At 32.8% G+C, this 14181-nt stretch overlaps 2 protein-coding genes across 2 annotated transcripts in view; one reads left to right on the top strand and one right to left on the bottom strand.

Annotated features, from left to right (window-relative positions):
* The window catches only part of LOC117685030 (E3 ubiquitin-protein ligase rnf213-alpha), a 94328-nt gene that overhangs the window by 38787 nt on the left and 41360 nt on the right, over nt 1–14181 (bottom strand). The window lies entirely within an intron of this gene.
* On the top strand, nt 4253–5837 carry LOC136271387 (uncharacterized). Its single transcript, XM_066071314.1, has 4 exons — nt 4253–4459; nt 4694–4861; nt 5187–5348; nt 5671–5837. The coding sequence occupies exons 1-4, from the start codon at nt 4294–4296 to the stop codon at nt 5835–5837; spliced, it is 663 nt and encodes a 220-aa protein (XP_065927386.1). The 5' UTR covers nt 4253–4293.

Raw genomic sequence — 14181 nt, 5'->3', positions numbered from 1 at the left:
ACAAACAACTCAACAGGCAGAAAATTATCATGAAATTCCATTAACATGAATCCTAGAAGACTGAAAAGATTGAATGTCAGAATTTCAACCTTACTTTTCACAATCTAATAACTAATTTTGTCTTAAAACAAAAGTGAAGGAAGTTATTACTGTATTTCTTCATTTAGCAGTATACTCACTGAATACCATGCCTTATCATAACTTTAACATGTAGTCATAACAGAGCAGAGACATGGTTGTTGTATAATTATAATCACTAAAACAATGTCTATAATATTAAATAATTCAATAAACCTGATAGTTCTTCACATTGCCTGAAAACAAGATGTTGAGTTTGATATTCTAATTCAACATGAACATGTTCGATGGTGTCTAGTCAATTTGAACCCTGCTCCATTTAGACCATAGCATAAGGCCCTTCAACAGTGTTCAATGTAATTTTGACATTTTGTTTAAAACTAAAAAAAATTATTAGGTCACCTGAGACACTCAGTTGCTATCTTCAAAATTCAAACTCAAAAAGATATTTTGAAATTGTTTTTTCATGTTCAATGCCATTGAAGACTTTCAGGCTTGTGATTTTTCCTTATCTGAAAATACCTGTATTAAGCACACCATCTTTCACCTTCATTTGGCTGATGATATCACATTTGGAATTATCCTGTTTATTGATTTTAAAAATTCCTGTCCTTGAAACTCATTGAAATAAAAACAAAAAACAAGCTAATTCAAAGAATCTGTGTCCCCTGCTTATGGAAAAAGAAGAGCATGTACAGATCATCGGGTGTTTGGGGGGGGGGGGCTTTAAGAAGGGTGGGCAGGGCCATAGGGAGTTATGGTATAAAATTTGATTGCAAAAACTCCAAAGCTTTTTGAGAAATTGCTGGAAATGAAAGTTACGCATAAAGACAGTATGAATTTGATAGGGGTCTTCCGTAGGCCATAGGGAGTTGTTGTGTAAAATTTCATTGCAAAAACTGAAAGGCTTCTCAAGATGTCAAGTGAAAACAGGAAGTGTCACAGACAGACAGAAATATGGACAGATGGATGGACATACAGACAGACCATAATCCAAACTTTTATTGGGGGACAAAGGACTTAATTTCTTACGACATACACATTTTCCAGTAGGATCAATTTTAATATCAGCATTTATCTCAATGTTACTTAGTGTGTATATGCAAGTTTTCTTTCTCAGGATTGATGCCTCGGAAGATGACGGCTCCATGGCAAGACTTATAAATGATGAACATATAAGTCCAAATGCTAATATAAAGGTGCTTCATGAGGGGTTTGCAGAGCCCCATCTTTGCATTTTTGCTGTTAATGACGTAAAAGCTGGTGAAGAAATCAGATACAACTATGGAAAGAACGTTGACTTTTCTTGGCGAAAAAAGGTAGTTAAAATTTATTCTTCATAACCAAATTAGGCTCCAAAAAGTCACATATATTTAAATGAAGTCAAACACATTTTTAAGTATGCTCATTTATTTAGATTTCTCATTTTAGCTTCATGAATGTAAAAGGAAACATTTAGCATAATCATAAATTTCTCAAACCAGGATGTTTTAAACAGAATATTGAGACATTTTTTAAACATGTAGTTTTGCATCTTGTTAGATATACTCTTTCCTTGTCCAGTTCCATTGCAGATACAGTTATCACTAAAAATAGCATTAAGTAATAAAGAAATCCTTTATATTTTATAGTTAAGGCAGCCTCCTTAGACAAAGAAGAAACAATTTTTAGAAATACATGTAATTGTTTTGAAATTCAAAAAGCAGTGACCAACACAGTTGCCAAATGAAATTTACTAGCTATTTATCTTTTATGATTACTTGTTATCATTTATAGCATTATATATGAAAAATTTATCAATTATTATTGTAGATTTTTTATTTATACTTGAGTACTTAATATCGTGAAATGGCCCCTAGACGCCTAGCCACCAAAACGATAATTTGTGAGTAGATGGTTTATGTAATGCTTTTACGTGGATTTCAGGGCCATTAAATTAAAAGCAAGTAATTTAATTAAAGGAGTAGAGATTCTCGTGATATAACAATGCATAGTATTTATTTTCAAAAAGTTAGTCAATGATCTTTTATCTCGACAATAAGAAGGCTTTCAATACATTTGCATTTTTATGGCAAATGAAATAATTTACAAAGGGTTGTTCTGTTTAAATTTGAAATTTATTTGTTTATGTGTGGTGAAGGTTTCTTAAGATTTTAGAACTTTGACGTTTAAAAGCTTGCTAAGAAATTTATTTTTTTTACTTTTGGTGACTAACAATGTTAATTATAGTGCAAACAAACATATGAAGTACATACAATCATTTCTAAGGCAAAAAAAGTTCGAAAAATAGAAACCTTAAATAAATAAATAACCAAGCTGTTATATAAACAAAAATATATGTCATATACATAAGAATACATAAAATCAAGTATGGATACTATGCCAACCATTATCCATTTAATAAAGTTTGTTGCATGATCCCAGATATGCACTCAACATACCAAATATTTCCACCAAGTTGTCATAATGTCCTATAATAATTAAGTCTTTTATTAGACAAAATAACACAAATAGTAAACATGTACTAGTTTACATCCTGGTCCTCATGTGTTATTTAACTATTCATTGGACAAATCCATGTCAATTTTACCTTAGGAAAAATTTATTACAATTCCATCCTATACAGACTCTTGTCGTTCTACTTCGATGCATAAATCACTCAACAAGGAAGGATAATCCATGCAACATACTTATTGTTCGAACACGCAATGCGTGCCTTCTTCAAGCATAGAAATAACACTTCTATTCAAAATAATAATATGAATATATTAATCACACCTAAAAAAATAACATCACATAAAAAGTTAAAATCTATTATACACAAAGAAGAAGAATATATAAAATTAAGAGAACAAAGAAAATTTCATTGCAAAAACTGAAAGGCTTCTCAAGATGTCAAGTGAAAACAGGAAGTGTCACAGACAGACAGAAATATGGACAGATGGATGGACATACAGACAGACCATAATCCAAACTTTTATTGGGGGACAAAGGACTTAATTTCTTACGACATACACATTTTCCAGTAGGATCAATTTTAATATCAGCATTTATCTCAATGTTACTTAGTGTGTATATGCAAGTTTTCTTTCTCAGGATTGATGCCTCGGAAGATGACGGCTCCATGGCAAGACTTATAAATGATGAACATATAAGTCCAAATGCTAATATAAAGGTGCTTCATGAGGGGTTTGCAGAGCCCCATCTTTGCATTTTTGCTGTTAATGACGTAAAAGCTGGTGAAGAAATCAGATACAACTATGGAAAGAACGTTGACTTTTCTTGGCGAAAAAAGGTAGTTAAAATTTATTCTTCATAACCAAATTAGGCTCCAAAAAGTCACATATATTTAAATGAAGTCAAACACATTTTTAAGTATGCTCATTTATTTAGATTTCTCATTTTAGCTTCATGAATGTAAAAGGAAACATTTAGCATAATCATAAATTTCTCAAACCAGGATGTTTTAAACAAAATATTGAGACATTTTTTAAACATGTAGTTTTGCATCTTGTTAGATATACTCTTTCCTTGTCCAGTTCCATTGCAGATACAGTTATCACTAAAAATAGCATTAAGTAATAAAGAAATCCTTTATATTTTATAGTTAAGGCAGCCTCCTTAGACAAAGAAGAAACAATTTTTAGAAATACATGTAATTGTTTTGAAATTCAAAAAGCAGTGACCAACACAGTTGCCAAATGAAATTTACTAGCTATTTATCTTTTATGATTACTTGTTATCATTTATAGCATTATATATGAAAAATTTATCAATTATTATTGTAGATTTTTTATTTATACTTGAGTACTTAATATCGTGAAATGGCCCCTAGACGCCTAGCCACCAAAACGATAATTTGTGAGTAGATGGTTTATGTAATGCTTTTACGTGGATTTCAGGGCCATTAAATTAAAAGCAAGTAATTTAATTAAAGGAGTAGAGATTCTCGTGATATAACAATGCATAGTATTTATTTTCAAAAAGTTAGTCAATGATCTATTATCTCGACAATAAGAAGGCTTTCAATACATTTGCATTTTTATGGCAAATGAAATAATTTACAAAGGGTTGTTCTGTTTAAATTTGAAATTTATTTGTTTATGTGTGGTGAAGGTTTCTTAAGATTTTAGAACTTTGACGTTTAAAAGCTTGCTAAGAAATTTATTTTTTTTACTTTTGGTGACTAACAATGATTCAATCCATATTGTAGAAATGAGATCTGATGAAACACAGGGTGACCGAGGGGTTTTCAGCATCAGTGAGGAAAACCAAAGGTATATATTGGCAACCTGCACGGGAGAGACTGGGCTCTACACAGAGAAAGATAGTCATGGCCCTAGGACACCCAGTGAAACACTTGCAGAGGATTCCAACAAAGGTGATATATTTAATACATTTGTATGTAATAATACATTTTGAACACGAAAAATTTAATGATGTACTGACCACATACTTGCTCATTCTTTAACCCAAAACCTTTAGTGTGGTTTGACATGTGTGACCCAATAGTTCAGATACATGTTCTAGACCTTTTTTCATTGCAAAGCATTACTCATTTTGTTTTAACTTTCTGACAGTATATCTGTATTTAGGATATGATTACGTATTGTAGAAATGAGAACTGATGAAACACAGGGTAACCAAGGAGTTTTCAGCATCAGAGAGAAAAACCAAAGATATGTATCAGCAACCTGCATAGGAATGTCTGGGCTCTACACAGAGAGGGATAATCATGGCTCTAGGATAACCAATGAAACACTCATTGAGGATCTTGGCAATGGTAATGTATTTGATATATTCAAATGATTCACAATATTGATTAACTATAAGGCCCATGTTTCTCAACAAAATTGTCCACATGTTGATGCTTAGCAATGGGTTTGTCTTAAATGTTAACCCATATTATAGGGTCAATGTTCTTAACAGGTTAGATTAGTATTGGTAATAGATACATGTAAATGTAGGCCCCATAGTGTGGTCTGACATGTGTGACCCAATAGTTCAGATACATGTTCTTGCCTCTATTTTTTCATTGCAAAGCATTACTCATTTTGTTTAACTTTCTGACAGAAAATCTCTATTTGGAATATGATTATATATTGTAGAAATAAGAACTGATGAAACAGAGGGTGACCAAGGAGTTTTCAGCATCAGTGAGGATAACCAAAGAGATGTATCAGCAACCTGCATAGGAATGTCTGAGCTCTACACAGATAAAGATAGTCATGATTATAGGATAACCAATGAAATGCTCCTTGAGGATTTTGGCAATGTAAATATATTCGATACATTCATATGATTCACAATATTGATTAACTATTGGGCCCATGTTTCTCAGCAAAATTGTCCACATGTTGGTGATTGGCAATTGGTTTTGTCTTAAATGTTACCCCATATTATAGGGTCCAAGTTCTTAACAGGTTAGAATATTATTGGTAATTGATAATGTAGGCCCTATAGTGTGGTCTGACATGTGTGACCCAATAGTTCAGATACATGTTCTTGACTCTATTTTATCACAAAACTTGACTCATTTTGTTTTAACTTTCTGACAGTGTATATGTATTTTGAATATGAATACTATTGTAGAAATGAGAATTGATGAAATTCAGGATGACCAAGGAGTTTTCAGCATCAGTGAGAAAAACCAAAGATATGTATTAGCAACCTGCATAGAAAAGCCTGGGCTCTACACAGAGAAAGATAGTCATGGCTCTAGGACAACCAATGAAATGCTCATTGAGGATCTTGTCTGAGCTCTACACAGATAAAGATAGTCATGATTATAGGATAACCAATGAAATGCTCCTTGAGGATTTTGGCAATGGTAATATATTCGATACATTCATATGATTCACAATATTGATTAACTATTGGGCCCATGTTTCTCAGCAAAATTGTCCACATGTTGGTGCTTGGCAATTGGTTTTGTCTTAAATGTTACCCCATATTATAGGGTCCAAGTTCTTAACAGGTTAGAATATTATTGGTAATTAATAATGTAGGCCCTATAGTGTGGTCTGACATGTGTGACCCAATAGTTCAGATACATGTTCTTGCCTCTATTTTATCACAAAACTTGACTCATTTTGTTTTAACTTTCTGACAGTGTATATGTATTTTGAATATGAATACTATTGTAGAAATGAGAACTGATGAAATTCAGGATGACCAAGGAGTTTTCAGCATCAGTGAGAAAAACCAAAGATATGTATTAGCAACCTGCATAGAAAAGCCTGGGCTCTACACAGAGAAAGATAGTCATGGCTCTAGGACAACCAATGAAATGCTCATTGAGGATCTTGGCAATGGTAATGTATTTGATACATTCATATGATTCACAATATTGTCTAACTAATAGGACATTATTTTCAATGAAAATTTCCACATCTGGATGCTTAGAAATTGGTTTTGTCTTAAATTTATTGGTAATATATTTGATACTTTCATAAGATTCACAATATTGTTTAACTATTAGGCCATTATTACCAGCAAAAATGTCCACATGTTGATGCTTAGCAATATTGGTTTTTCTTAAATGTAACCCCATATTATAGGGTCCATGTTCTTGACAGATTAGAATAGAATTGGTATTTGATAAATATAGGCCCAATAGTGTGGTCTGACATGTGTGACCCAATAGTTCAGATACATGTTCTAGACTCTTTTATTGCAACACTTGACTTATTTTGTTTAAACTTTCTGACAGTTATTTGTATTTGGGACATGCTTGTGTATTGTAGAAATGAGAACTGATGTAACACAGGGTGACCAAGGAGTTTTCAGCATCAGTGAGGAAAACCAAAGATATGTGTCAGCAACCTGCATAGAAAAGCCTGGGATCTACACAGAGAGGAATAGTCATGGCTCTAGTACAACCAATGGAACACTCATTGAGGATCTTGGCAATGGTAATGTATTTGATACATTTGTATGATTCACAATATTGTCAAACTATAAGGCCCATGTATTCAGCAAAAATGTCTACATGTTGATGATTAGCATTTGGTTTGTTTTAAATGTAACCCCATAGTATAGGATCCATGTTTTTAGCAGGTTAGAATAGTATTGGTAATTGATACATGTAAATGTAGGCCCTTTAGTGTGGTCTAACATGTGTGACCCAATAATTCAGATACATGTTCTAGACCTTTTTTCATCGCTAAACATTACTCATTGATGCTGGGGTTCCTCAGGGTTCAGTACTTGGTCCTTTCCTATTCCTGCTTTACATTAATGACATTACTAATGGCATTTCAAACAATATTAGATTATTTGCAGATGATACTTCTCTATTTGCTATTATTGATGATGATATCATACAACAAACTTTATCAATTACTCTGTGTAACCCAATAGTTCAGATACATGTTCAAGACCTTTTATCATCGCAAAACATTACTCATAGATGCTGGGGTTCCTCAGGGTTCAGTACTTGGTCCTTTCCTATTCCTGCTTTACATTAATGACATTACTAATGGCATTTCAAACAATATTAGATTATTTGCAGATGATACTTCTCTATTTGCTATTATTGATGATGATGTCATACAACAAACTTTATCAATTACTCTGTGTAACCCAATAGTTCAGATACATGTTCAAGACCTTTTTTCATCGCAAAACATTACTCATAGATGCTGGGGTTCCTCAGGGTTCAGTACTTGGTCCTTTCCTATTCCTGCTTTACATTAATGACATTACTATTGGCATTTCAAACAATATTAGATTATTTGCAGATGATACTTCTCTATTTGCTATTATTGATGATGTTGGCATACAACAAACTTTATCATTTACTTATGACCTTGACATAATAAAAAATTGGTCCAACACATGGGCTGTAGATTTTAATGCAAATAAAACTGTAAATGTTGACTTTACGAGAAAAAATATAAACTATCTTGCAATTCTGTTTGGATATAATGGTGAAATCATAAACAATAAAAAAAGTCATGTACATTTAGGCTTGCATCTACAGTCTGATGGTGGTTGGTCCAATCATGTTAATGGTATTGATGAAAAAGCATGCAAAAGGTTGAATATATTAAGATTGCTAAAGCATACAATTGATAGAGAAACACTGGATATAATATATATGGCTTTTATCAGACCTATACTGGAATATGGTGATGTTGTGTGGGGCAACTGTACCAAAGAAAACTCTGAATTGCTTGAAAAAGTACAAATTGAAGCATCCAGAATAATATCAGGGTTGAGAGTTAACTCATCTAGAAGTATCTTATATAGCGAACTTGGCTGGGAAACCCTTCAATCTCGAAGGGATAAACATAAGCTTATTCTTTTCTAGAAAATAATTCATGGTGAAGCACCGCAGTACTTGTTGGACTTAATTCAACCATACTTTCCAACTAAACATGCATATAATCTTAGGTCTAATGGCAATTTTTACTCTCTGCCACTGTGTCGGACTACTTCTTATTACAACAGCTTTATTCCGTCTACAATTAAATTATGGAATAATCGTGATGCAGAAATAAAACATTCATCGTCTTTGTCTATTTTTAAGTCAAAAGTCAAAAACCAAAATATACCCAAAACTTGCAAACACTACAGCTTTGGCAATAGGAAAGAAAATATTTTTTTATGTCAATTACGGAATAAAGCTAGCAATTTAAATGCTCATTTATTTAAGGATTTTTTAATTGCTGATAGTCGATGTACAAACTGTGGGTCTGAATCTGAAGGTAATATACATCTTTTTCTTGAGTGTCCAAGATACACTCAACAAAGAGTTAAACTGTTTAATCAATTTAATGACATTAGTGTACCTTTTCATATTAACTATATTCTTTCTGATTTTTCATACAACTTAAAATGTAAAATTGTTTCTTATGTTCATAGTTATATTATAGCTTCTAAACTGTTTTGACTTTTTTTTTGTTTTTTTTTTTGTATATGATTCACAATATTGTTTAACTATTAGGCCCATGTTTCTCAGCAAAATGTCCACATGTTGTTGCTTAGCAGTTGGTGTTGTATTAAATGTCACCCCATTTTATAGGGTCCATGTTCTTGGCAGGTTTGAAAAGTATTGGTAGTTGATGCACGTAAATGTAGGCCCAATAGTTTGGTCTGACATGTGTGACCCAATAGTTCAGATACATGTTCTAGACTCTTTTTTTATTGCAAAACCTGACTTATTTTGTTTAAACTTTGCCAGTTATTTGTATTTGGGACATGATTGTGTATTGTAGAAAGAACTGATGAAACACAGGGTAACCAAGGAGTTTTCAGCTTCACGGAGGAAAACCAAGGATATGTGTCAGCAACCTGCATAGGAAAGCCTGGGCTCTACACAGAGAAAGATAGTCATGGCTCTAGTACAACCAATGAAACACTCATTGAGGATCTTGGCAATGGTAATGTATTTGATACATTTGTATGATTCACAATATTGTCAAACTATCAGGCCCATGTATTCAGCAAAAATGTCTACATGTTGATGATTAGCATTTGGTTTGTCTTAAATGTAACCCCATATTACAGGGTCCATGTTTTTAGCGTTAGAATAGTATTGGTAATAGATACATGTAAACGTAGGCCCTTAAGTGTGGTCTGACATGTGTGACCAAATAGTTGAGATACATGTTCAAGACTATTTTTCATCGCAAAACATAACTCATTTTGATTTTACTTTCTTACAGAAAATCTCTATTTGGAATATGATTATGTATTGTAGAAATAAGAACTGATGAAACAGAGGGTGACCAAGGAGTTTTCAGCATGAGTGAGGATAACCAAAGAATTGTTTCAGCAACCTGCATAGGAATGTCGGAGCTCTACACAGAGAAAGATAGTCATGATTCTAGGACAACCAATGAAATGCTCATTGAGGATTTTGGCAATGGTAATGTATTTGATACATTCATATGATTCACAATATTGTTCAACTATTAGGCCCATGTTTCTCAGCAAAAATGTCCACATGTTGTTGCTTAGCAGTTGGTGTTGTATTAAATGTTACCCCATATTATAGGGTCCATGTTCTTAACAGGTTAGAATAGTATTGGTAATTGATACATGTTAATGTAGGCCCAATAGTGTGGTCTGACATGTGTGACCCAATAGTTCAGATACATGTTCTAGACTCTTTTTTATTGCAAAATTAATTCATTTTGTTTTAACTTTCTGACAGAATATCTGTATTTGGAATATGATTATGTATTGCAGAAATGAGAACTGATGAAACACAGGGGGTGGCCAAGGAGTTTTCAGCATCAGTGAGGAAAACCAATGAGATGTAATAGCAACCTGCATAGAAAAGCCTGGGCTCTACACAGAGAGAGATAGTCATGGCTCTAGGACAACCAATGAAATGCTCATTGAGGATCTTGGCAATGGTAATGTATTTGATACATTCATATGATTCACAATATTGTCTAACTAATAGGACACTATTTTCAGCGAAAATTTCCACATCTGGATGCTTAGAAATTGGTTTTGTCTTAAATGTATTGGTAATATATTTGATACATTCATAAGATTCACAATATTGTTTAACTATAAGCCATTATTTTCAGCAAAAATGTCTACATGTTGATGCTTAGCAATTGGTTTGTCTTAAATGTAACCCCATATTATAGGGTCTATGTTCTTGACAGGTTAGAACAGAATTGGTATTTGATGAATATAGGCCCAATAATGTGGTCTGACATGTGTGACCCAATAGTTCAGATACATGTTCTAGACTCTTTTATTGCAAAACCTGACTCATTTTGTTTAAACTTTCTGACAGTTATTTGTATTTGGGACATGATTGTGTATTGTAGAAATGAGAACTGATGAAACACAGGGTGACCAAGGAGTTTTCAGCATCAGAGAGGAAAATCAAAGATATGTGTCAGCAACCTGCACCAGAGAGCCTGGGCTCTACACAGAGAAAGATAGTCTAAATTCTAAGACAACCAATAAAATGCTCATTGAGGATCTTGGCAATGGTAATGTATTTGATACATTCATATTATTAACAATATTGTCTAACTAATAGGCCATAATTTTCAGCAAAATTGTCCACATGTTGATGCTTAGCAATTGGTTTTGTCTTAAATGTTACCCCATATTACAGGGTCCATGATCTTAACAGGTTAGAATTGTATTGGTTATTGATACATGTTAATGTAGGCCCAATAGTTTGGTCTGAAATGTGTGACCCAATAGTTCAGATACATGTTCTAGACTCTTTTTTATTGCAAAATTAATTCATTTTGTTTTAACTTTCTGACAGAATATCTGTATTTGGAATATGATTATGTATTGCAGAAATGAGAACTGATGAAACACAGGGTGGCCAAGGAGTTTTCAGCATCAGTGAGGAAAACCAAAGAGATGTATCAGCAACCTGCACAGAAAAGCAATGAAACGCTCATTGAGGGTCTTGTCAATGGTAATTTTTTGGATACATTCATATGATTCACAATAGTGTTTAACTACAAGGCCATAATTTTATAGCAAAAATATCCACATACTGTGGAATCATTTAAATTTGTGGGGGGCCAATTTTCGTGGACTGTGACTATTTTGTTCATTTGCGGGAATGTAATTTCGTGGATGCGTCAGTTACTGTTTCAGTAACGAAGATAACTCGTTCTAAAATTGTTTGTGTTGAGGATTTAAATTCGTGGGGGAGGGCCACCCACGAATTCCACTAAAAATTGAGCCCCAACGAATTTTAATGATTCCACAGTATTGATGCTTAGCAATTGGCCTTTGTCTTTATTTAACCTCATATTATAAGGTCCATGTTCTTGATAGGTTAAAATAGTATTGGTATTTGATAAATATAGGCCCAATAATGTGGTCTGACATGTGTGACCCAATAGTTCAGATACATGTTCTAGACTCTTTTTTATTGCAAAACCTGACTCATTTTGTTTAAACTTTCTGACAGTATATCTGTATTTGGGATATGATTACGTATTGTAGAAATGAGAACTGATGAAACTCAGGGTGACCAAGGAGTTTTCAGCATCAGTGAGGTAAACCAAAGATATGTATCAGCAACCTGCATAGAAAAGCCTGGGCTCTACACAGAGAAAGATAGTCATGGCTCTAGGATAACTAATGAAACGCTCATTGAGAAAACTCATCATTCTAGGTCTATTGGCTTTGTGTCAACAAGAAAATACTGTATATATGACGAAGTTAATGCCTTTTGTTATGCAAAAAGGATTGATTCTATGTCAGTGTATGATGATTATGAAGGAGTTTTTCGAATTTATTTATTCTCATCGAAGAAAGCTTTGCAGACCATTGAATTTATTGAAAGAAGAAATTTAAATGCAGTGTTTGTAAATTTTGTATAATTTAGCCCAACATGAAGGTATTAAACTAATTAGATTAATAAAACTATTTTTCTGAATATGTTTTGGAATTTTACTGCTATTTCTGTCACAGTCTCTTGATTTTTTTTACTTTTAAATCAATCATCAGTGAGTGAAGATCTTTTTTATTGGGCTTATGCTTTAATTATTATGCTACAATATGGTGTGCAACATGTAACACTTACATGACATACTAGAAGTTTATCAGAAAAACATTGACAATAAAGACCACAGGAATGATGTGTTCGTCAACAAATGAGAAATAATCATGATATTTTAAATGCTAGGTTAAATTGATAAATATTCAATCGAATGCATATAGAACTTAAATAAAATAGAATTAAGAGAAAGGTAAACTTAAACAATTTTCAAAGACATGATACATGATGTCAACGATATTAAATTTGTTTCAGGTATCCAAAAAAAATTACTGTATACATACAGAACTTTACAAAAAGGTTTTTTTTTCAATTATCAGATTTGTTGATTTTTTTTAAATTTGTCCCTATGCACTTTGACTTTCTATGGAAACCATTATGACATACATGTTGCTACAATTTTAGAAGCTGACCTGGATTTTCATGTACTTTACTGTACAATGTAACATTTTTATGAATGCATATTGGATTTTGTGATATAAACTATTGAAATATTGATTTTTTTAAATTAAGTTTTCTGCTAATACATATTAGTTTAAGTTTTCCTTTTATGCACCAAGTAGTAATAAATGAAATTATCTTTCATGTTGTTATTTTCGATTAAGACGACAGGCAGATAATCCAGATAACCCTCCCCCCCCCCGCCTTTTTCTTAACAAAAATGTCTGTGTCACATGTGCCTGCAGTGCACAGGGAATACTACATGTATGAGAGACAAGTGACCAGGAATAAATAATTTCTGAATTGTTTGACTGTACACTTTTGGAATAATATTTTGCTATTAATAGTACTGGCCATGGAACTGAAGAGTTCGTGTTATTTAAAGTGTCCATTTGACTATGTAAAACATTTTTTAATTGATGATTTCTCATGTACACCAATAGCATATTGTTGCAGCCCAGTTCAAAGTATTTCGTTGTGGAGGTTTCATCTTATCGACGTAATCTTACCTCGACGTGTTACTCGGTTGCAATGAAATTATCAAATTTTAGACAGTTTTTGCAAGCCAAGAGAATATAGATATTGCATTAGACCTTCCCTACGGTACCAACAATTTGACCTTCGAGTTTGACCTACTTTTGAAAATTTTACCCTTGGCCATAACTTTAGAACGGTTGGTACTTAAGGGTTTTCATATTTCGCATGTATATTCCTTAATTGTGATAGGTCAGGTACACGACCTTTTATGGAAAGCATTTTTCAACACATGACAATGTTTTCGTCGAACCCATTCTCCAATCAATTGAATGAATCGCAAAGCATGGCGGTCTACTACGTGTTTACGACTAATAGCGACATGTGATTCTCGTTGGTTTACTGCATAATATTAACGTGGTCCCCGGAAAAACCGTACAGCTTCTTTATTTTATAAGGCTGACATTGAAAGTAATAATTGCGCACCTTATATGTTTTTAAAATAATGCACAGTTTCTTTTTTTAGCTAATATATTTTTTATAATTGGGTCAACGACACAAAACTATGATCTCAATGCAAAACCATATAAACAGTAACTGTTGTAAATTAATTTATTTTTAAATAATATAATGATAGCTTTTAAGAATGGCAGAAATTAACGGAAATACCAGTATAAATCGAT

This window comes from Magallana gigas, chromosome 9 (genome assembly GCF_963853765.1).
Source record: "Magallana gigas chromosome 9, xbMagGiga1.1, whole genome shotgun sequence".
Taxonomy (NCBI): domain Eukaryota; kingdom Metazoa; phylum Mollusca; class Bivalvia; order Ostreida; family Ostreidae; genus Magallana; species Magallana gigas.
The sequence above is the reverse complement of the archived record's forward strand: the minus strand, read 5'-3'. Positions and strand labels throughout refer to the sequence as shown.

Coding starts and splice junctions, on each gene's coding strand:
- LOC136271387 (XM_066071314.1), top strand. CDS start 4,294: ATGAGATCTGATGAAACACAGGGTGACCGAGGGGTTTTCAGCATCAGT. Junction 4,460..4,693: donor TGCAGAGGATTCCAACAAAG/GTGATATATTTA, acceptor TACGTATTGTAG/AAATGAGAACTGATGAAACA. Junction 4,862..5,186: donor CATTGAGGATCTTGGCAATG/GTAATGTATTTG, acceptor TATATATTGTAG/AAATAAGAACTGATGAAACA.